This window comes from Oncorhynchus gorbuscha, linkage group LG12 (assembly GCF_021184085.1).
Source record: "Oncorhynchus gorbuscha isolate QuinsamMale2020 ecotype Even-year linkage group LG12, OgorEven_v1.0, whole genome shotgun sequence".
In the NCBI taxonomy this organism is placed as follows: domain Eukaryota; kingdom Metazoa; phylum Chordata; class Actinopteri; order Salmoniformes; family Salmonidae; genus Oncorhynchus; species Oncorhynchus gorbuscha.
In genome coordinates, this window is record NC_060184.1 from 10035609 (window position 1) to 10060733 (window position 25125).

General features: G+C 45.6%; 1 protein-coding gene across 1 annotated transcript in view; it reads right to left on the reverse strand.

The window, feature by feature from the left end:
- The window catches only part of ryr3 (ryanodine receptor 3), a 248048-nt gene that overhangs the window by 170476 nt on the left and 52447 nt on the right, over positions 1–25125 (reverse strand). The window contains 5 exon segments of the mRNA XM_046293110.1: positions 4086–4253; positions 7711–7867; positions 14135–14209; positions 20007–20100; positions 20979–21078. Coding sequence (XP_046149066.1) covers positions 4086–4253; positions 7711–7867; positions 14135–14209; positions 20007–20100; positions 20979–21078 — 594 coding nt within the window.

The following is a 25125-nucleotide window of genomic DNA, read 5'->3' on the forward strand; positions in this document are numbered from 1 at the left end:
GAGCTGCTCCTCAGTTCAGTGGGTTTCTGGGTGAGAACATTTAGGCCATGGTCGGCGGCGAGGGTGGATTATCCCAGGACGCGAAGGGGAGGAACTAGGACATTAAAGGAGTGGGGTCCACGTCCCGAGCCGGAACCGCCACCATGGACAGACGCCCACCTGGACCCTCCCTATGGTTTTGAGGTGCGTCCGGGAGTCCGCACCTTAGGGGGGGGTTCTGTCACGCCTTGGTCTTAGTATTTTGTGTTTTCGTTAATTATTTGGTCAGGCCAGGGTGTGACATGGGTTTAAGTTGTTGTATTTCGTATTGGGGTTTGTAGTATTTGGGATTGCAGCTGAGCAGGGGTGTTGTACAGGCTTGGCTGCCTGAGGCGGTTTTCAATCAGAGTCAGGCGATTCTCGTTGTCTCTGATTGGGAACCGGATTTAGGTAGCCGGGGTTTCTCTGTGTATTTCGTGGGTGACTGTTCCTGTCTCTGTGTAGTTTCACCAGATAGGCTGTAATTAGGTTTCACGTTCCGTTTGTTGTTTTTGTATTTCTAAGTTATTTTTTGTATCGAGATTCATTCATTAAAGACATGAGTAACCACCACGCTGCATTTCGGTCCGACTCTCTTTCTACAAACGAAGAACGCTGTTACACTGATAAACAATAAATACAGCATTCAATTACATCTGATAAACAATTAATACAGCATTCAATTACATTCAATTACATCTGATAAAAAATAAATACATCATTCAATTACATTCAATTACATCTGATAAACAATGAATACAGCATTCAATTACATTCAATTACATCTGATAAACAATAAATACAGCATTCCATTTAACTACAGGGTAGCAGGTGCACGTTGACAGAGAATCTAAAATGTGTCCCTTGTCATTTATTGTCACTAGTATCAGTATCACCTCTGGCATTAGCCGATGTAAAGTATGATATCACACCCAATCAAGCAAGGTGTAAGAGTAGCTGCCTGGGCTGTGAGTTCTCCCTCCCCCCAGGATAGGTCAGGACACATGAGGAACTCATTTAGAAGTGATAATGAGAGAAGGATGGTGACAGTTAGTGACAGTTAGCTTTTCTGAGAGAGTGGGGATCAACTCCTGGCTCCTCCATCTCTCTCAGTACTCCTTCCCTCCCCCCCTCTTTCTCTCTCCCTTCTTCCTCTTTCCCTCACTATTCCAATCTTTCTCCCTTTCTCTTCGTCACCGTTCTCTCTCTCTCTCTCTCCCTCATCTCCTATCTGTAGACTAGACTATACCCTCTCTCCCTCCCTCCGTTGACCGATTAATCGGAATGGTCGATTAATTAGGGACGATTTCAAGTTTTCATAACAATCGGAAATAGGTATTTTTGGGTGCCAATTTTGCTGATTTGCCGATTTTTCTTAGATTTTTTTTCACCTTTTTTTATTTCACTAGGCAAGTCAGTTAAGAACACATTCTCATTTTCAATGACGGCCTAGGAACGGTGGGTTAACTGCCTGTTCAGGGGCAGAACGATAGATTTTTACCTTCCCAGCTCGGGGGATCCAATCTTGCAACCTTACAGTTAACTAGTCCAACGCTCTAACCACCTGAATACATTGCACTCCACGAGGAGACTGCCTGTTACGCGAATGCAGTAAGCCACGGTATGTTGCTAGCTAGCATTAAACTTATCTTATAAAAAACAATTCATCAACGACTGTCGTTGCTCCAATGTGTACTTAACCATGAACATCAATGCCTTTCTTAAAATCAATACACAATACATATTTTTAAATCTGCATATTTGGCTAAAAGAAATCCAGGTTAGCAGGCAATATTAACCAAGTGAAATTGTGTCACGTCTATTACGTTCATTGCACACAGAGTCAGGGTATATGCAACAGCTCGGGCCGCCTGGCTCTTTGCGAACTAATTTGCCTGAATTTGACGTAATTAAAGGTTATGCAACGTAACAGGAATATTTAGACTCATGGATGCCATCCATTAGATAAAATACGGAACGGAATAAACGTTTTGTTTTCGGAGGTGATAGTTTCCGGATTTGACCTAAGGCTCGTATTTCTGTGTGTTTATTATAGTTAAGTCTATGATTTGATATTTGATAGAGCAGTCTGACTGAGGGGTGGTAGGCAGCAGCAGGCTCGTAATAGTCAAAGGTATATGGTTTAGAGAGAAATAGTCGACGCGTTATAATTCCTGTAATAACTTGCGGCTGAACTTGAAAGGGGTTCCTTCGTTATTTTACCGTTCATGTCTTCCATAGAGAATGTCTTGATCTACTTCAGATAAGATCTGTGTTTCGTGTTTAAACCACCTCTGTTCATGTCTTCAATAGAAAATGTCTTGATCTACTTCAGATAAGGTCTGTGTTTCGTGTTTAAACCACCTCTGTTCATGTCTTCCATAGAGAATGTCTTGATCTACTTCAGATAAGGTCTGTGTTTCGTGCTTAAACCGCCTCTGCGTTTTGATACCCGTGTAAATCTCACTAGGTTAAGGTAACGTTTGTCAAAATATCTACACAGTTATAAAATTGGCCAGCTGGTGTAAGCCTACACGAAACACAGACCTTATTTTAAGTGAATCTAAAAATATCCCATGGAATAAATGAATGAAGGAACCGCTTGTCAGATGTTGCTAGGTGTCATGGGAATTATGACTCGCACTTTGGTCGTCAATTCTTACCATGTCCATTATTAAAATAGGATTTCCTGCAGTTTTTGTTTTCAACATTCATCACAGGTAACTTAAACTCTATTTTTTTTCAAACAGTTGAGAGTATTTGTCTCCTAAGCAGACTCTTCAGTATCATTGTCACTTCAGAGCTGTGTGTGTGTGTGTGTGTGTGTGTGTGTGTGTGTGTGTGTGTGTGTGTGTGTGTGTGTGTGTGTGTGTGTGTGTGTGTGTGTGTGTGTGTGTGTGTGTGTGTGTGTGTGTGTGTGTGTGTGTGTGTGTGTGTGTGTGTGTGTGTGTGTGTGTGTGTGTGTGTGTTTTACAGATGGCAGAGAAAAGCAGAGCACCAGTGTGGGACTATTACATGGAATTGGCACCAGGGAAAGCAAGGTGTCTTATTTGTGATAAAGATGTAAGCATGGGGTCAGCAACGGCTAAATCAAACAATACCACCAACCCGTGGAATCACCTTAAGAACACCCATCCAAAAGACCATATGTATTATATTAAGTTAAAATAAAAATGTTAATTGTTCATTCAGTATTGTTGCAATTGTCATTATTACAAAAGTGTGTATATATATATATACATTTCTAAAAATCGGCAGATTAATCGGCATCGGGTATGTGTGCCCTCCAATAATCGGTATCGGTATTGGCGTTGAAAAATCATAATCGGTCAACCTCTAGTACCTATCTTTCTACCTCTCTCTCTCTCCCTCTCCCTCTCCCTCTCTCTCCGCTGGATGGAATGCAATGCATCCTGGGAAGGCATCCAGAGAAAACAAACCTCTGTTCTGCTCACGGGCCAGGTGGCCTTGACAACACGCCAGGTGGCCTTGACAACACGTCAGCTGGTAAGCTGTGACTCACAGTGGGAAGCTATGACACTAACGTCTAATCCTCTGTATAAAGTCCTCTCATTATGGGGACTCTGGTTTCCTCTACAGTCTGTCCCAATATCCAATATCCACGCTAGATTATCCCACTACTTACAGTAGTATAAAGTCATGAATACTCACTAATATGATAATCTGATTATGGTGACAACTTCCTGGTTATCCTCCTGCTGAGAGAGGCCCTGGGTCTACCCAATATCTACACTGACCCACTACTTACAGTGATTTCATTGGCCAGACACACTCCTTCTCCTTGCCAAAGTCATTATAGAGTAGCTACATGACAGGGACACGTTTATAATGATGTAAAAGGACAACATTTTAATATAATAATAATAATATAATATATGCCATTTAGCAGACGCTTTTATCCAAAGCGACTTACAGTCATGTGTGCATACATTCTACGTATGGGTGGTCCCGGGGATCGAACCCACTACCATGGCGTTACAAGCGCCATGCTCTACCTACTGAGCTACACAGGACCATTAGAACAGTGAACCAGTGTAATCACTCACCCGTCTCTTGAGGGGTCCTATACGGGAGGCTTTAGCGTCAGGCGTCTGGTAGGACAACCACAGCCCTGTAGCCACGTGCATGACGAAGCAGGCTGAGTCTCCGTACTTGATCTCTGCTACTCCCATGCCTTCAATGTCCCGGTTCTTCGTACCAGACTCAATCTTTTCCTGTGGGAGAAAGACACACACACACACACACAAGCAGACGCAGGCACACACACACACACACACACACACACACACACACACACACACACACACACACACACACACACACACACACACACACACACACACACACACACACACACACACACACACACACACACACACACACACACAGAACCCATTCAGGCCTCATCAGAGATAGCTTCAGGCTGCTAAGTACAGCAGAGAGTAGCTATAGGCCAGCTGGTATAGAGGGAAACAGATTAAAGACCAGCTGGTATAGAGGGAAACAGATTATAGACCAGCTGGTATGGAGGGAAACAGATTAAAGACCAGCTGGTATAGAGGGAAACAGATTAAAGACCAGCTGGTATAGAGGGAAACAGATTATAGATCACACAGTAAGAAGTGTTCTGGATATCAACACAGAATAGTTAAATAGAAGAGGCATGGGGAAGAGAAAAATTAAGGGAGAGCTAGAGACTGAAAGGTGGACAGACAATATTGAGAATATTAGAGAGAGAGAGAGAGAGATACAGAGAGACAGAGAGAAACAGAGAGAGACAGAAAGGAGTATATGAATAACAGAAGAAAATAGATATGTCTCTAGAATTATAAGAATCATAAACCATTGAGGCATCTTGATAAATGTCCCTTCAGACCTAATTGAAACAGCCATAACAGTTCCTATTAGCTCCGACAAACATGACAACTATATTATTACGAGTTTATCAGTCTGGCTGGGAGAAGGTCAATATATTACATTGTCTGTGTGTCTGTGTGTGTGTGTGTGTGTGTGAGTGAGAGAGAGAGAGAGAGAGAGAGAGAGAGAGAGAGAGAGAGAGAGAGAGAGAGAGAGAGAGAGAGAGAGAGAGAGAGAGAGAGAGAGAGAGAGAGAGAGAGAGAGAGAGAGAGAGAGAGAGAGAGAGAGAGAGAGAGAGAGAGAGAGAGATGTAGAGAGAGAGAGAGAGAGAGAGAGAGAGAGAGAGAGAGAGAGAGAGAGAGAGAGAGAGAGAGAGAGAGAGAGAGATAGAGGTAGAGGTAGAGAGAGAGAGGTAGAGAGAGAGAGAGAGAGAGAGAGAGAGAGAGAGGGAGAGAAAGTGTGTATGCAGGTGTATGCCTGTATGTGTGTGTGTTTGTGTGCGTGCATGCGTGTGTGTGTGTATGTGTATGGTTGTGTGTTATGGCCAGCACGGACCTCATTAATTACAGATATGTCTCACGGAAGAGTATTTCTATTAGAACTATTGCAGAAGGAGACGGCTATTAGAAATTTGGCAGTAAATCATAATCTAGCAACATGGAGCAGAAAGCAATATGTCTCTGGATCCCTCAGACAGACAGACAGTCTCCTTCTGTTTGCTTCTTCATATCGTTCCTGGCCATGTACTGTGGTCCTAGAATGCAATGAAGGTTCTGCTATAGAACTAGAATGAATTCTAATTCCATGAGTTCCGTATACACTTTGGCGGTGTGACTTGGTTGTATTGTATTGACAGTGTGACTTGGTTGTATTGTATTGACGGTGTGACTTGGTTGTATTGTATTGACGGTGTGACTTGGTTCTGCTGTATTGACGGTGTGACTTGGTTGTATTGTATTGACGGTGTGACTTGGTTGTATTGTATTGACGGTGTGACTTGATTGTGTTGTGTTGACGGTGTGACTTGATTGTGTTGTATGTGACTTGGTTCTGTGTACTTGGTTTGTATTGTATTGACGGTGTGACTTGGTTGTATTGTATTGACGGTGTGACTTGATTGTGTTGTGTTGACGGTGTGACTTGATTGTGTTGTATTGACGGTGTGACTTGGTTGTGTTGTGTTGTACTGACAGTGTGACTAGGTTGTGTTGTATTGACGGTGTGACTTGGTTGTATTGTATTGACGGTGTGACTTGACTTGGTTGTATTGTTGTGTTGTGTTGACGGTGTGACTTGGTTGTATTGTATTGACGGTGTGACTTGGTTGTGTTGTGTTGTACTGACAGTGTGACTAGGTTGTGTTGTATTGACGGTGTGACTTGGTTGTATTGTATTGACGGTGTGACTTGGTTGTATTGTATTGACGGTGTGACTTGGTTGTATTGTATTGACGGTGTGACTTGGTTGTATTGTATTGACGGTGTGACTTGGTTGTGTTGTGTTGTACTGACAGTGTGACTAGGTTGTGTTGTATTGACGGTGTGACTTGGTTGTATTGTATTGACGGTGTGACTTGGTTCTGCTGTATTGACGGTGTGACTAGGTTGTATTGTATTGACGGTGTGACTTGGTTCTGCTGTATTGACGGTGTGACTTGGTTCTGCTGTATTGACGGTGTGACTAGGTTGTATTGTATTGACGGTGTGACTTGGTTCTGCTGTATTGACGGTGTGACTAGGTTGTATTGTATTGACGGTGTGACTTGGTTCTGCTGTATTGACGGTGTGACTTGGTTCTGCTGTATTGACGGTGTGACTTGGTTCTGCTGTATTGACGGTGTGACTTGGTTCTTCTGTATTGACGGTGTGACTTGGTTCTGCTGTATTGACGGTGTGACTTGGTTCTGCTGTATTGACGGTGTGACTTGGTTCTGCTGTATTGACGGTGTGACTTGATTGTGTTGTGTTGACAGTGTGACTTGGTTGTGTTGTGTTGACAGTGTGACTAGGTTGTGTTGTACTGACAGTGTGACTAGGTTGTATTGTATTGACGGTGTGACTTGGTTGTATTGTATTGACGGTGTGACTTGGTTGTGTTGTATTGACAGTGTGACTTGGTTGTATTGTATTGACGGTGTGACTTGGTTGTATTGTATTGACAGTGTGACTTGGATGTATTGTATTGACAGTGTGACTTGGTTGTATTGTATTGACGGTGTGACTTGGTTGTATTGTATTGACGGTGTGACTAGGTTGTGTTGTATTGATGGTGTGACTTGGTTGTATTGTATTGACGGTGTGACTTGGTTGTATTGTGTATTATTAATGGTGTGACTTGAGTTCTGGGCTAGGAAGTAACTGCTGGTAGTAGTGTAGGGTTACAAGAATGACCTTTAACAAGTCAAATTGTACAGAACGTACTCTTTAAAATACAGGTGGGTCTTAGTGTGCTTTTACCTTTCTCAGACATTTCTATAAACATCAATTCTCCAATACACCTTCATGTGAGGAAATGTAAAAAAAAATGTACAAGGCAAGATAATGTATGAATAGTATACTGAATATATAGTATGTATATAATATACTAGTATACTGAATATATAGTATGTATATAATATACTAGTATACTGAATATATAGTATGTATATAATATACTAGTATACTGAATATATAGTATGAATATAATATATATATTCAGTATACTAGTATATTATATACATATTATATATACAATATACTAGTATAGTATATTCATAATATATATACAGTATATACATGTATATAGTATCTATAGCGTCCAAATATTCAGACAAACCTTGGTAGCCCTGAAGCAGAAAGCGGTGGACTTGGTATCGGACTTCTCTCTCTCCTGAAGGACAAGACCCTGCTCTTCGGTCAGCGCCAGGTAGTGACCGGTAGACAGGTGACGCAGACGGAACGCCTGCCCATAGCGAATGTGGCTGCCGCTCCAGCTGACCAATCACAAAGAGGGGAGGAACCCAGAAAGATGTCAATCTAAATGCTACAATAATCGCTATAACCCATTTCCAATGAAAAATAGGGGAACCACCGTGTTAACTTAGTTTTTAATAAACATTGATGATGTACTTTTGTGTGTTTTTTTGTTGTCTTTTGGTGAGATTTATTGGGTATTTATTGGTGTTGTATGTATTGGCTGATGCCACCAAATGTCGCCTTTGGGGGATTAATAAAGTGCTATCTTATCTTAACGTGTGAAAATGTGAAACTTATCTTAACGTGAAAATGTGTCTTTTTGTTAGAGACATTGAGTGTGTTTCATTCAGATGTATTTTGCGGAGAGGAGACATACAGCATACAGCCTCAGGCATTTCAGCATCCTTCTACGATGAAGCACTTCCACTGTTTCAAAATCTCTTAGTACACTGGTTTTCACACCTCCTCGGTGACATCCATATCTTTAAATTGTCGTTATAGACCCTGAACTAGCTGACCTGATTCACCTAGTCAAGGGTTTTATGACTAGTTGACGGTCAGAATCCATGGAACGGCTGTCTCCAATAATTTATACAATGTGACAGAATAACCAACACTAAATGGAGACAGCGGGAATGGCCCGTCCAACGCCACCACAACTGGCCCGTCCAACGCCACCACAACGCTGGCAGCTGCAGCTGGCCCGTCCAACGCCACCACAACGTTGGCAGCTGCAGCTGGCCCGTCCAACGCCACCACAACGTTGGCAGCTGCAGCTGGCCCGTCCAACGCCACCACAACGTTGGCAGCTGCAGCTGGCCCGTCCAACGTCACCACAACTAGCCCGTCCAACGCCACCACAACGTTGGCAGCTGCAGCTGGCCCGTCCAACGCCACCACAACGTTGGCAGCTGCAGCTGGCCCGTCCAACGCCACCACAACGTTGGCAGCTGCAGCTGGCCCGTCCAACGTCACCACAACTGGCCCGTCCAACGCCACCACAACTGGCCTGTCCAACGCCACCACAACTGACCTGTCCAACGCCACCACAACTGGCCCGTCCAACGCCACCACAACTGGCCCGTCCAACGCCACCACAACTGGCCCGTCCAACGCCACCACAACTGGCCTGTCCAACACCACCACAATGTTGGCAGCTGCAGCTGGCCCGTCCAACGCCACCACAACTGGCCCGTCCAACGCCACCTTAACTGGCCCGTCCAACGCCACCACAACTTCGGCAGCTGCAACTGGCCCGTCCAACGCCACCACAACTGGCCTGTCCAACGCCACCACAACTGGCCCGTCCAACGCCACCACAACTGGCCCGTCCAACGCCACCACAACTGGCCCGTCCAACGCCACCACAACTGGCCTGTCCAACGCCACCACAACTGGCCCGTCCAACGCCACCACAACTGGCCTGTCCAACGCCACCACAACTGGCCTGTCCAACGCCATCACAACGTTGGCAGCTGCAGCTGGCCCGTCCAACGCCACCACAACTGGCCCGTCCAACGCCACCACAACTGGCCCGTCCAACGCCACCACAACTGGCCCGTCCAATGCCACCACAACTTCGGCAGCTGCAACTGGCCCGTCCAACGCCACCACAACTGGCCCCTCCAACGCCACCACAACTGGCCCCTCCAACGCCACCACAACTGGCCCGTCCAACGCCACCACAACTGGCCCGTCCAACGCCACCACAACTGGCCCGTCCAACGCCACCACAACTGGCCCGTCCAACGCCACCACAACTGGCCCGTCCAACGCCACCACAACTGGCCCGTCCAACGCCACCACAACTGGCCCGTCCAACGCCACCACAACTTCGGCAGCTGCAACTGGCCCGTCCAACGCCACCACAACTGGCCTGTCCAACGCCACCACAACTGGCCCGTCCAACGCCACCACAACTTCGGCAGCTGCAACTGGCCCGTCCAGGACCCTGGGACTGAACATCTCTCTCTGCAACTGGATCCTGGACTTTGTGATGGGCCGCCACGCCACACTGATCCTCAACACAGGGCCCCTCAGGGGTGTGTGCTTAGTCCCCTCCTCTACCCCCTACTCCCTGGTACTGCTGCTCATTCGTGCACCAGCTCTGGAGGTCTACGTCACCGGCCTTCTAGGCATCACTGAACTGTTTCATTACCATCAACCCCGGACTGTCTTGTCTCATTACACACACCTGGTTCCCATTCCCCCTGATTAGTATGTGTATATATGTGTCCTCTGTTCACCATTGTCTTGTCTCATTACACACACCTGGTTCCCATTCCCCCTGATTAGTATGTGTATATATGTGCCCTCTGTTCCCCATTGTCTGGTCGGTTATTGTTCCCATGTTCGTTGGACTGTGAGTACCTGGGCTTTGTTGTTTTGGCTTTTGTGCTGCGTGTCTTGTGTACTAGTTATTACGGATCTCGTCCTGTCTATTGTTATTACGGGTCTCATCCCGTGTCTTGTTATTACGGGTCTCGTCCCGTTTCTTGTTGTTACGGGTCTCGTCCTGTGTGTTGTTATTACGGGTCTCGTCCCGTGTCTTGTTATTACGGGTCTCGTCCCGTTTCTTGTTGTTACGGGTCTCGTCCTGTGTGTTGTTATTACGGGTCTCGTCCCGTGTCTTGTTATTACGGGTCTCGTCCCGTGTCTTGTTATTACGGGTCTCGTCCCGTGTCTTGTTATTACGGGTCTCGTCCCGTGTCTTGTTATTACGGGTCTCAACCCGTGTCTTGTTATTACGGGTCTCGTCCCGTGTCTTGTTATTACGGGTCTCATCCCGTGTCTTGTTATTACGGGTCTCGTCCCGTGTCTTGTTATTACGGGTCTCGTCCTGTGTCTTGTTGTTACGGGTCTCATCCCGTGTCTTGTTATTACGGGTCTTGTCCCGTGTCTTGTTGCTACGGGTCTCATCCCGTGTCTTGTTATTACGGGTCTCATCCCGTGTCTTGTTATTACGGGTCTCGTCCCGTGTCTTTTTATTTCGGGTCTCGTCCTGTGTCTTGTTATTACGGGTCTCGTCCCGTGTCTTGTTATTACAGGTCTCATCCCGTGTGTTGTTATTATGGGTCTCGTCCCGTGTGTTGTTGTTTTGGGTCTCATCCCGTGTGTTGTTGTTTTGGGTCTCGTCCCGTGTGTTGTTGTTTTGGGTCTCATCCCGTGTGTTGTTGTTTTGGGTCTCATCCCGTGTGTTGTTGTTTTGGGTCTCGTCCCGTGTCTTGTTATTACGGGTCTCGTCCCGTGTGTTGTTGTTTTGGGTCTCATCCCGTGTGTTGTTGTTTTGGGTCTCGTCCCGTGTCTTGTTATTACGGGTCTCGTCCCGTGTGTTGTTGTTTTGGGTCTCATCCCGTGTCTTGTTATTATGGGTCTCGTCCTGTGTCTTGTTATTACTGGTCTCGTCCCGTGTATTTATTAGAGGTTTAACCTCGCTCTTTTGTTTGGGTTACATCCCTGTGTTTTCTATACATGTTTGTTCTGGGTTTCATCCCCGTGCCTTTCATGGCAAGTTGTATTTTTAGTGGAGTATTAAAAAAAACAATTACGTGTCTCCAATAATTTATACAATGTGACAGAGAGGACATCCATCACACTTTGGACTGCCATTTCAATAGTAAAACTACATTACAAAATTATTAAATAATTGGATCAACCAATAACAATCAATAAGCTGTTAAAAATGCTTATAGCATGTCTTATAATCAAATCCAAAACAAAACAAAAGTTATGTGTCACATGCTTTGTAAACAACAGGTGTAGACTAACAGAGAAATGCTTACTTACAGGCCCTTCCCAACAATGTAGAGAAAATATAGAAATACTAGAAAATAATAACACGTAATAATAATAATCATAATAATAATAATAATAATACAAGTAATAATAAATACACAACAAGTAACGATCATTTGTCTATATACACGGGGTACTAGTACCAAGTCGATGTGCAGGAGTACGAGGTAATTGATGTAGATATGTACATATACGTAGGGATAAAATGACGAGGCAACAGGATAGATCATTAACAGTAGCAGTAGCTGCTGTGAGGAGTATAAAGAGGTAGTATAAAAAGAGTCAATGCAGATCATTAAATAATTAACAAAATAGCTATTCCAATGAACTATTTTGCAGTCGTATGGCTTGGTGGAAGAAGCTGTGCAAGATCCTGTTGGTTCCAGACATGATGCATCGGAACCGCTTGTCGTGCGGTAGCAAAGAGAGCAATCTATGACTTGGGTTACTGGAGTTTTAGAAAATGTTTAGGGCCTTCCTCTGACACCGCCTGGTATAGAGGTCCTGGATGGCAGGAAGCTTGGCCCCGGTGATGTACTGGGCCGTACGTACTACCCTCTGGATGCCAAGCAGTTGTCGTACCAAGCAGGGATGAAGCCATTCAAGATGCTCTCAATGGTGCAGCTGTAGAACTTTTTGAGGATCTGAGGTCCCATGCCTAATCTTTTCAGCCTCCTGAGGGGGAGGAGGCATTGTCGTGCCGTCTTCACGATTGTGTTGGTGTGTTTGTACCATGTTCATTCGTCAGTGATGTGAACACGAAGCTCTCACCCGCTCCACTACAGCTCTGTTAATGTGAATGGCAACGTGCTCGGCCCTCCGTTTCCTGTAGTTCACGGTCAGCCCCTTTGTCTTACTGACATTGAGGGAGAGGTTGTTGTCCTGGCACCACACTGACAGGTCTCTGACTTCCTCCCTACAGGCTGTCTCATTGTCACGTGTCGTCAGCGAATTTAATGACAGCGTTGGAGTCGTCTGTGGCCACGCAGATGTCGGTGAACTGGGAGTAGAGGAGGGGACTAAGCACACACCCCTGAGGGGCCCCCGTGTTGAGGATCAGCGTGGCGGGGCGGCACATCAGAAAGTCCAGCATCCAGTTGCAGAGAGAGATGTTCAGTCCCAGGGTCTTTAGCTTATTGATGAGCTTGGAGGGCACTATGGTGTTGAACACTGAGCTGTAGTCAGTGACAAGTATTCTCACATAGGTGTTCCTCTTGTCCAGGTGGAAGAGGGTCGTGTGGAGTGCAATAAAGATTGCATTATCTGTGGATCTGTTGGGGCTGATATGCAAATTGGAGTTGGTGAGTCAACGCATGCTCTGAGTACACGTCTTGGTAATCCGTCTGACCCTGCGGCCTTGTGAATGTTAACCTGTTTAAAGGTCTTACTCACATTGGCTGCGGAGAGCGTGATCACAAAGTCATCCGGAACATTTGCTTATGGCCCTATACAGTTTGTTGAGTGCAGTTAGTGGTGGTAAATAGACTCTCTTGGGAAATAGTATGGTCTACAGCTTATCATGAGATATTCTAATTCAGGCGAGCAGAAGATCCAGACTGAATTAATATTAAATATTGCGTACCAGCTGTTGTTAACAAAGCCACACACCTCCCCCTTGAGCTTACACAAGGCTTCCGTTCGTGGCTGCCATTCGATCCTGTCTATGCATAGAAGAACCAGCTAGATGTATATTATCCATGTCCTTGTTTAGCCACGACTCCGAGAAGCACAGGATATTACAGTTCTTCAGGTCCCGTTGATAGGATAGTCTCGAACGGAGCTCGTCCAGTTTATTCTCCAGTGATTGTACGTTTCCCAATAGAATAGAGGGTAGAGGCGATGTAGTTTCGTCAGCATGCCCGCATGTCGGCCTCTCTTTCTTTTACGAGTCTCAGGGATTAGGGCCTGTATGTCCAGAACTGCCGACTCGTGGAAGTAGAAACCTTCTTCCAAATCGATGTTCTGATATCCAGAAGCTCTTTACGATCATAGGAAACGATGGAGGAAACATTATGAACAAAAAAAGTGAAGATCAGTGCAACAAAAACAAAAATAAATTGGTCAGGAGCCAGTAAAACGTAAAATGGCAGCTATACATTGCAGCGCCATTCTGATAATACTTGACTCTCAAGAGATTCTATTGGTGAAATAAAGGTAGAAGACATTATAATTATTTCCATAATGCATTACACGTCATATACAACCAGGTGGTTCATGGAAAGTGCCATTGACTTGAGGGTGTCTGAAAGTGTATTGGGCGTCTATGTTCTCAACCAAAACCAAACCACAAGTGGCTCTTCAAAGGGTTTTCCTATGGGGACAGCCAAAGAAACCTTTAAGGTTCTAGATAGTGGATTCCGAAGTGTGTCTGAAAGTGAGTGACAGCAGTGAAGGACAGACAGTTTCTGTGAAATGGATAAGTGAGAGAGGGTGAGGTGGGAGTGAGATTAGGGTCAGAGTGGAGGTGGGTGCGATGGGGGAGAGCTCACCCAATCCTGAGGGGCTCCAGCCTCCAGAGGGAGCGGGCCTTGGACGTTCCTTTTCCCATTTCATAGTTCACTATCCTGGGGACACAGAAAGGGAGGAGAGGGATCAGGTCTGTGTCTTTTTCAGGGGTGAAAGTAAGGCGGTACAATCTGGTACAGCGTCCCGGCAAAATAAATAGTGGGGATACGCCATACCAGTACAATTAATACAACATCCTCTAAGAACTATAGGCTACGACACCATTACTTAACATTAGTGCAAGAAAAAAAAGCCACATGAAACATTAGCAAATTGACTGGAAACCGGGTGGTATACGCTCCATATTGCATTGTGGTTTGAGGAGAAGACAGACAAGGCTGGAGATGAGTAGACGAGAAAGAGGTGCGCGTGGACAACAGTGGACGCTTCAATTCAGGCTACAAGTGTTAGACAGGAGAGGATGAGCCAAATGGCAATCGTAGAATGAAATGCCAATACACCTAGGTGTTTTATAACAGCTGCTTTTGTCCATTCATCACAATGCTGGTGCACAGTACACAGTACGCAGTACACAGTGCACAGTACACAGTACGCAGTACGCAGTATGCAGTACACAGTGCACAGTACGCAGTACACAGTACGCAGTACACAGTGCACAGTACGCAGTACGCAGTGCACAGTACACAGTGCACAGTGCACAGTGCACAGTACACAGTGCACAGTGCACAGTACACAGTGCATAGTACACAGTACACAGTACACAGCGCACAGTACGCAGTACACCGTACACAGTGCACAGTACACAGTGCACAGTACACAGTACACAGTGCACAGTGCACAGTACACAGTACACAGTGCACAGTGCACAGTACACAGTACACAGTGCATAGTGCACAGTACACAGTACACAGTGCACAGTGCACAGTATACAGTACACAGTACACAGTGCACAGTACACAGTACACAGTACACAGTACACAGTGCACAGTACACAGTACGCAGTACGCAGTATGCAGTACACAGTGCACAGTACGCAGTACACAGTACGCAGTGCACAGTACGCAGTACACAGTGCACAGTGCACAGTACACAGTGCACAGTGCACAGTACACAGTGCATAGTACACAGTACACAGTGCACAGCGCACAGCACGCAGTACACCGTACACAGTGCACAGTACACAGTGCACAGTACACAGTGCACAGTGCACAGTGCACAGTACACAGTACACAGTGCACAGTACACAGTACACAGTGCACAGTGCACAGTATACAGTACACAGTACACAGTACACAGTGCACAGTACACAGTACACAGTACACAGTACACAGTACACAGTGCACAGTACACAGTACACAGTACACAGTACACAGTGCACAGTGCACAGTGCACAGTACACAGTGCACAGTACACAGTACACAGTACACAGTACACAGTACACAGTACACAGTACACAGTACACCCGCATTGGGATTTGGATGCTGGAATGATTTTGTTAGTGAACGAATGTCCCCAGTATCTCTACTTGCACATCATCATCTGCACATGTATCACTCCGGTATTAATGCTACATTGTCATTATTTCACCTATTTATTGCCTTTACCTCCCTACTCTTCTACATTTGCACAAACTGTACATAGATTTTTCTACTTTTCTTTTCTATTGTGTTATTGACTGTATGTTTGACTGTACATTTGTTTATGTGTAACTCTGTGTTGTTGTTTGTGTCACACTGCTTTGCTTTATCTTGGCCAGGTCGCAGTTGTAAATGAGAACTTGTTCTCAACTGGCCTACCTGGTTAAATAAAGGTGTTCTCAACTGGCCTACCTGGTTAAATAAAGGTGTTCTCAACTGGCTTACCTGGTTAAATAAAGGTGTTCTCAACTAGCCTACCTGGTTAAACAAAGGTGTTCTCAACTGGCCTACCTGGTTAAACAAAGGTGTTCTCAACTGGCCTACCTGGTTAAACAAAGGTGTTCTCAACTGGCCTACCTGGTTAAACAAAGGTGTTCTCAACTGGCCTACCTGGTTAAATAAAGGTGTTCTCAACTGGCCTACCTGGTTAAATAAAGGTGTTCTCAACTGGCCTACCTGGTTAAACAAAGGTGTTCTCAACTGGCCTACCTGGTTAAACAAAGGTGTTCTCAACTGGCCTACCTGGTTAAACAAAGGTGTTCTCAACTGGCCTACCTGGTTAAATAAAGGTGTTCTCAACTGGCCTACCTGGTTAAACAAAGGTGTTCTCAACTGGCCTACCTGGTTAAACAAAGGTGTTCTCAACTGGCCTACCTGGTTAAACAAAGGTGTTCTCAACTGGCCTACCTGGTTAAACAAAGGTGTTCTCAACTGGCCTACCTGGTTAAATAAAGGTGTTCTCAACTAGCCTACCTGGTTAAACAAAGGTGTTCTCAACTGGCCTACCTGGTTAAACAAAGGTGTTCTCATCTGGCCTACCTGGTTAAACAAAGGTGTTCTCAACTGGCCTACCTGGTTAAATAAAGGTGTTCTCAACTAGCCTACCTGGTTAAACAAAGGTGTTCTCAACTGGCCTACCTGGTTAAACAAAGGTGTTCTCAACTGGCCTACCTGGTTAAACAAAGGTGTTCTCAACTGGCCTAACTGGTTAAATAAAGGTGTTCTCAATAAACTAAAATTAAACGGTGCGCGGGTAGCCTACAGGAGCATCTCTGTTATGTGATTGTTTTACACATACACGTCATGACTGGTTGTGTTAATGACACATTAAAAGGCAGCGCCCATAATGCTAGGAGCAATTAAGCTTTCCCTATAATAAATTGAATGAAATTGAAAAAAAAAATATATATATATAGCCTAATTAACTCCTGTCTTTAAAGAAATAAATACAACCATTCAAAATAGGCTACTACACCAGAAAGCCTGATTTGGACACAGAGGACCATTAGCTTCTTTAATAAAAAATAAAGCTGTTTATTGTGTTAAATCACTTAGTCTGAAGGATCGGCAATTTGGACCGCGAACGGCAAATAGATGATTGTTGAGTTGTGACTGTCACTGAAAAGTAGAGAAGCCCAGCCAGGCATATCGCAATATTTTAAAATACAATCGCAGGAAAACATAGTTGGGAAAGCAAATGGCTCCTGCTGTAAAGAGATGACAATGAAAAGACTTCTGTATTTAACTTGTCAACATTCTCAACTTAAAAGCAGTTTGACACATACAACGACACAGAGTTACACATGGAGTAAAACAAACATACAGTCAATAATACAGTAGAAACAAGTCTATATACGATGTGAGCAAATGAGGTGAGAAGGGAGGTAAAGGCAAAAAAAGGCCATGGTGGCAAAGTAAATACAATATAGCAAGTAAAACACTGGAATGGTAGATTTGTAGTGGAAGAATGTGCAAAGTAGAAATAAAAATAATGGGGTGCAAAGGAGCTAAATAAATTAATCAAATAAATAAATACAGTAGGGAAAGAGGTAGTTGTTTGGGCTAAAATATAGGTGGGCTATGTACAGGTGCAGTAATCTGTGAGCTGCTCTGACAGCTGGTGCTAACAGCTAGTGAGGGAGATAAGTGTTTCCAGTTTCAGAGATTTTTGTAGTTCGTTCCAGTCATTGGCAGCAGAGAACTGGCAGTTAAGAAGAAATGTTTTCATAAGACTGTTTTGTGTCTCTGGTCTTTACTCTTTATGGAGTATATGAGATCAAATATCTGGACAATAATGAAAGAAACTCTGTTTGAGAAATCACTGCGTCTTGCAAAATCATATTTTTTATTAGGGACTAACGCTGGTGACCTTTAGTCAGTAGTATTACATGAAACATTTTGTCCAGAGCCACTTACAGGAACAATTAAGGTTAAATGCCTTGCTCAAGGGCACAATTCGACAGATTTTTCACTTAGTCGACTCTGGGATTCGTTGACTGGCTCAAAGCTCTTAGCTGCTAGGATACCAGTCCCAAATAATGCATTTGTCTCTATTTAACGCAGTGACTTTACAATACAAATTGTTGCATGGAGTCCTTCTCTTTCAAATCTTCAAAAGTGCATTTTGAAACTGAAACTAATAGTACATTCTGAATTATTACTGGTATGAAAATGTCATTTCAAAATGTGAAAAGAACATCATGCTGCTTGCTTAGCTAGTACCACATCCTCCTCTGCCTCAGCACATACCGAGACTTGAACTCAGGACCTCTGCCTCAGCACATACCGAGACTAGAACTCAGGACCTCTGCCTCAGCGCATACCGAGACTAGAACTCAGGACCTCTGCCTCAGCACGTACCGAGACTAGAACTCAGGACCTCTGCCTCAGCACATACCGAGACTAGAATTCAGGACCTCTGCCTCAGCACATACCGAGACTTGAACTCAGGACCTCTGCTTCAGTGCATACCGAGATTAGAATTCAGGACCTCTGCCTTAGCGCATACCGAGACTAGAACTCAGGACCTCTGCCTCAGCGCATACTGAGACTAGAACTCAGGACCTCTGCCTCAGCGCATACCGAGACTAGAACTCAGGACCTCTGCCTCAGCGCATACCGAGACTAGAACTCAGGACCTCTGCCTCAGCGCATACCGAGACTAGAACTCAGGACCTCTGCCTCAGCACATACCGAGACTAGAACTCAGGATCTCTGCCTCAGCACATACCGAGACTAGAACTCAGGATCTCTGCCTTAGCGCATACCGAAACTAGAACTCAGGACCTCTGCCTTAGCGCATACCGAGACTAGAACTCAGGACCTCTGCCTCAGCGCATACCGAGACTAGAACTCAGGACATCTGCCTCAGCGCATACCGAGACTAGAACTCAGGACATCTGCCTCAGCGCATACCGAGACTAGAACTCAGGACATCTGCCTCAGCACATACCGAGACTAGAATTCAGGATCTCTGCCTCAGCGCATACCGAGACTAGAACTCAGGACATCTGCCTCAGCACATACCGAGACTAGAATTCAGGATCTCTGCCTCAGCGCATACCGAGACTAGAACTCAGGACCTCTGCCTCAGCACATACCGAGACTAGAATTCAGGATCTCTGCCTCAGCGCATACCGAGACTAGAACTCAGGACCTCTGCCTCAGCGCATACCGAGACTAGAACTCAGGACATCTGCCTCAGCACATACCGAGACTAGAATTCAGGATCTCTGCCTCAGCGCATACCGAGACTAGAACTCAGGACCTCTGCCTCAGCACATACCGAGACTAGAACTCAGGACCTCTGCCGCGCAAACAGACTTGACTGCCCTTCGGAAGCATTCCAACACATATTAAATTGCGCACGGTGTGACACTTCAGGCTAAGGAGTGAGTGTCCCAGATCCCCATCTGATACACAGGCAGATCGTCATCAAGATAGACTTAGCACTATTTGATCCCATTTCTCTCAACAATTCAACAGAATGGTGATGGAATGTCATAGCAGTTAATTGAAAGCTCTCTAAAACATTAAGACACATCTTTAAAAGTAGCTGTAAGTGTCAGTTAAAATGGTCCTTAATAGTAGAGCTCACAGCCTGTAATGACATTTGACTCAAAGTTCTCTTCAAAGTGATTCAAAGTAACCGTAAGTGATTATATGACCGTGTTAAAAGTGGGTTTACAGGAGAGACCCAAACCCACAGTTAAAATGGCTGACAAGAAGCCTACTGTACCTGTTATGCTCTGACAGTGTTACAGTCACAATATTAAAATGGCTGACAAGAAGCCTACTGTACCTGTTATGCTCTGACAGTGTTACAATATTAAAATGGCTGACAAGAAGCCTACTGTACCTGTTATGCTCTGACAGTGTTACAGTCACAATATTAAAATGGCTGACAAGAAGCCTACTGTACCTGTTATGCTCTGACAGTGTTACAATATTAAAATGGCTGACAAGAAGCCTACTGTACCTCTGCTCCATCTCGCTGGCCTCTGATCCAGGTATGGTCAGACTCTCATCATGTCCGTGACACAGACGCATCACGTGACCACCACACAGGAATCCTATTGGACAAACACAAGACCCTAAGCTCAATAGGGAGCTTTTGAAGGTATGGTGCATTTTGTGCACCGCACGTAGCCTTAGTGACAATCTGATTGATTGAATGACTGATACATATGGGTCTGTATTTAGTGTTTATTCTAATGTGTGTTTCTTCTATATGACTAATATACCTGCATTGTTGAGGAAGAGCTTGCAAGCAATCATTTCACTGTACTGTTTATAGTTTCTATCTCACGGCCATCAGACTGTTAAACAGCCATCAATAACATTGAGTCGCTGCTGTCAACATACTGACACAAATTTCTAGCCACGTTAATAATAAAAAATTGGATGTAATAAATGTATCACTAGTCACTTTAAACAATGCCACTTGATATAATGTTTACATACCCTACATTACTCATCTCATATGTATATACTGTATTCTATACCATCGACTGCATCTTGCCTATGCCGTTCGGCCATCGCTCATCCATATATTGATATGTACATATTCTTATTCATTCCTTTACACTTATGTTTATAAGGTAGTTGTTGTGAAATTGTTAGATATTACTGCACGGTCGGAAACTAGAAGCACAAGCATTTCGCTACACTTGCATTAACATCTGCCAACCGTGTGTATGTGACCAATAACATCTGCCAACCGTGTGTTTGTGACCAATAAAATGTAATTTGATTTGACCCTGCTGTATCCTGTGGACGTGACAAATAAACTCTGATTTGACTTGATGTTTATGAAGTGTCTTACAAACACAGGTTACCGAGGGGAGCATGACACAAAGAAGAATATATAACATTCCTCCAACAACTGAATACATCCTAGTCCATAATGAAGTGAAGTTGTAATGATGGTACGGAGTCGTGGTGTACTTGCCTACAGCCACGTTGCTTCCTGACCGGGTAGGCTGGACGTTCCACAGAGTCTGCATAAAGGAGGCGTCCACCTGGAAACTACCGCTGGAGATGGACAGGTGCTGGAAGAGAGGTCACACAGCGTAGGTTTAGGACCAGTGGGGTGTGTGTGCGTGTGTGTGTGTGTGTGTATGTGTGTGTGTGCGCGTGTGTGTGTGCATGTGTGTGTATGCGCGTGTGTGCGCGTATGTGTGTGTGTGTGTGTGTGTGTGTGTGTGTGTGTGTGTGTGTGTGTGTGTGTGTGTGTGTGTGTGTGTGTGTGTGTGTGTGTGTGTGTGTGTGTGTGTGTGTGTGTGTGTGTGTGTGTGTGTGTGTGTGTGTGAGCGAGAGACAGCTAGGTCCACCCACTTGGGAGCCAGGCCCACCTACTTGAGAGCCAGGCCCACCCACTTCTGAGCCAGGCCCACCCACTTGGGAGCCAGGCCCACCCACTTGAGAGCCAGGCCCACCCACTTGAGAGCCAGGCCCACCCACTTTGGAGCCAGGCCCACCCACTTGAGAGCCAGGCCCACCCACTTGGGAGCCAGGCCCACCCACTTGGGAGCCAGGCCCACCCACCTGAGAGCCAGGCCCACCCACTTGAGAGCCAGGCCCACCCACTTTGGAGCCAGGCCCACCCACTTGAGAGCCAGGCCCACCCACTTGAGAGCCAGGCCCACCCACTTGGGAGCTAGGCCCACCCACTTGAGAGCCAGGCCCACCCACTTGGGAGCCAGGCCCGGCCACAGACAGAAATACTACTCAGTTTCATCAGATGTCCGGGTGGTTGGTCTTAGACGATCCTGCAGGTGAAGAAGATGGATGTGGAGGTCCTGGGTTGGCGTGGTTACATGTGGTCTGAGGTTGTGAAGCCTGTTGGACGTACTGCCAAATGCTCTAAAATGACGTTTGGAGACGGCTTATGGTAGAGAAATTAAACTGGAGACATCTGTGGCATTGTGTTGTGTGACAAAACTGCACATTTTAGAGTGGTCTTTTATTATCCCTAGCACAAGGTGCACCTGTGTATTGATCATGCTGTTTAATCATCTTTTTGATATGCCACACCTGTCAGGTGGATGGATTATCTTCGCAAAGGAGAACTGTTCACTAAAAGGGATGTAAACACATTTGTGAGAGAAATAACCTTTTTTGTACGTATTGACAAATTCTATGATCTTTTATTTCAGCTCATGAAATCTGGGACCAACACTTCACATTTGCGTGTATATTTTTTTTTATAGAGTATTTCAGAAAAACAATCATTCTTTGTCACTCAGGAAATAATCCCTCTGTGATAAATCATAGTTGCGCGACAATCTAATGTTTTCAGTAGGAGGAAGAATCAGGCAATGATTCCCTTTTGTGGAGTTGAAACTCTCTCTCCTCTGCTCTCATCCTTCTGCTCTCATCCTTCTAGACCTATCGGCTGCCTTCGATACTGTGAACCATCAGATCCTCCTCTCCACCCTCTCCGAGTTGGGCATCTCCGGCGCGGCCCACGCTTGGATTGCGTCCTACCTGACAGGTCGCTCCTACCAGGTGGCGTGGCGAGAATCTGTCTCCTCACCACGCGCTCTCACCACTGGTGTCCCCCAGGGCTCTGTTCTAGGCCCTCTCCTATTCTCGCTATACACCAAGTCACTTGGCTCTGTCATAACCTCACATGGTCTCTCCTATCATTGCTATGCAGACGACACACAATTAATCTTCTCCTTTCCCCCTTCTGATGACCAGGTGGCGAATCGCATCTCTGCATGTCTGGCAGACATATCAGTGTGGATGACGGATCACCACCTCAAGCTGAACCTCGGCAAGACGGAGCTGCTCTTCCTCCCGGGGAAGGACTGCCCGTTCCATGATCTCGCCATCACGGTTGACAACTCCATTGTGTCCTCCTCCCAGAGCGCTAAGAACCTTGGCGTGATCCTGGACAACACCCTGTCGTTCTCAACTAACATCAAGGCGGTGGCCCGTTCCTGTAGGTTCATACTCTACAACATCCGCAGAGTACGACCCTGCCTCACACAGGAAGCGGCGCAGGTCCTAATCCAGGCACTTGTCATCTCCCGTCTGGATTACTGCAACTCGCTGTTGGCTGGGCTCCCTGCCTGTGCCATTAAACCCCTACAACTCATCCAGAACGCCGCAGCCCGTCTGGTGTTCAACCTTCCCAAGTTCTCTCACGTCACCCCGCTCCTCCGCTCTCTCCACTGGCTTCCAGTTGAAGCTCGCATCCGCTACAAGACCATGGTGCTTGCCTACGGAGCTGTGAGGGGAACGGCACCTCAGTACCTCCAGGCTCTGATCAGGCCCTACACCCAAACAAGGGCACTGCGTTCATCCACCTCTGGCCTGCTCGCATCCCTACCACTGAGGAAGTACAGTTCCCGCTCAGCCCAGTCAAAACTGTTCACTGCTCTGGACCCCCAATGGTGGAACAAACTCCCTCACGACGCCAGGACAGCGGAGTCAATCACCACCTTCCGGAGACACCTGAAACCCCACCTCTTTAAGGAATACCTAGGATAGGATAAAGTAATCCTTCTCACCCCCCCCCCTTAAAAGATTTAGATGCACTATTGTAAAGTGGCTGTTCCACTGGATGTCATAAGGTGAATGCACCAATTTGTAAGTCGCTCTGGATAAGAGCGTCTGCTAAATGACTTAAATGTAAATGTTGAAACTCAGGCTGAGTAGAGCTATGTTGCCTCCCCAAAGGCATATAGCAATCCCCAGTACCTACTGCTATCTCTGTTTTATGTTTAACATGTCTCTCTTCTCTCTCTCTCTCTCTCTCTCTCTCTCTCTCTCTCTCTCTCTCTCTCTCTCTCTCTCTCTCTCTCTCTCTCTCTCTCTCTCTCTCTCTCTCTCTCTCTCTCTCTCTCTCTCTCTCTCTCTCTCTCTCTCTCTCTCTTTCCTCTCCCTTCCTCTCTAAGAAAATTAATTAAGTTCGGAGGCATTTTTCTGCACAGCACAGAGTCCATTATGTGTCAGCTCATCAGACAGATAATGATTTCCATAGTGATACTGAAAACAAGGATGGTTCTCTTGTAATTTCATTACAGATCTTCCTGAATAGCCACTTCAAGTACTCCCTGGGATTGCCTTGTCACTGTGGAGGTTGGGCTGGGCTGAGGAGACCAGTATATTTAAGACTAAAACAGTTTTAACAGGACTATTTCAAGTGGAGGATGATGTGATGGGGATAACAGTGTTGTGTGATCCTAACCTGGTCCCAGATCTCTTTGGGTTGTCTTGTTATTCCTAACCTGGTCCCAGATCTGTTAGGGTTGTCTTGTTATTCCTAACCTGGTCCCAGATCTGTTAGGGTTGTCTTGTTATTCCTAACCTGGTCCCAGATCTGACAGGGTTGTCTTGTTATTCCTAACCTAGTCCCAGATCGGTTAGGGTTGTCTTGTTATTCCTAACCTGGTCCCAGATCTGTTAGGGTTGTCTTGTTATTCCTAACCTGGTCCCAGATCTGACAGGGTTGTCTTGTTATTCCTAACCTGGTCCCAGATCTGTTAGGGTTGTCTTGTTATTCCTAACCTAGTCCCAGATCTGTTAGGGTTGTCTTGTTATTCCTAACCTGGTCCCAGATCTGTTAGGGTTGTCTTGTTATTCCTAACCTGGTTGTCTTGTTATTCCTAACCTGGTCCCAGATCTGTTAGGGTTGTCTTGTTATTCCTAACCTGGTCCCAGATCTGTTTGGGTTGTCTTGTTATTCCTAACCTGGTCCCAGATCTGTTAGGGTTGTCTTGTTATTCCTAACCTGGTCCCAGATCTGTTTGGGTTGTCTTGTTATTCCTAACCTGGTCCCAGATCTGACAGGGTTGTCTTGTTATTCCTAACCTGGTCCCAGATCTGACAGGGTTGTCTTGTTATTCCTAACCTGGTCCCAGATCTGTTAGGGTTGTCTTGTTATTCCTAACCTGGTCCCAGATCTGACAGGGTTGTCTTGTTATTCCTAACCTGGTCCCAGATCTGTTTGGGTTGTCTTGTTATTCCTAACCTGGTCCCAGATCTCTTTGGGTTGTCTTTCCCTTTCCAAGCCTCCTAGCCTGCTCTGGCAAGACAACCCAAACAGATCTGAGGAAGTACAGCTCCCGCTCAGCCCAGTCAAAACT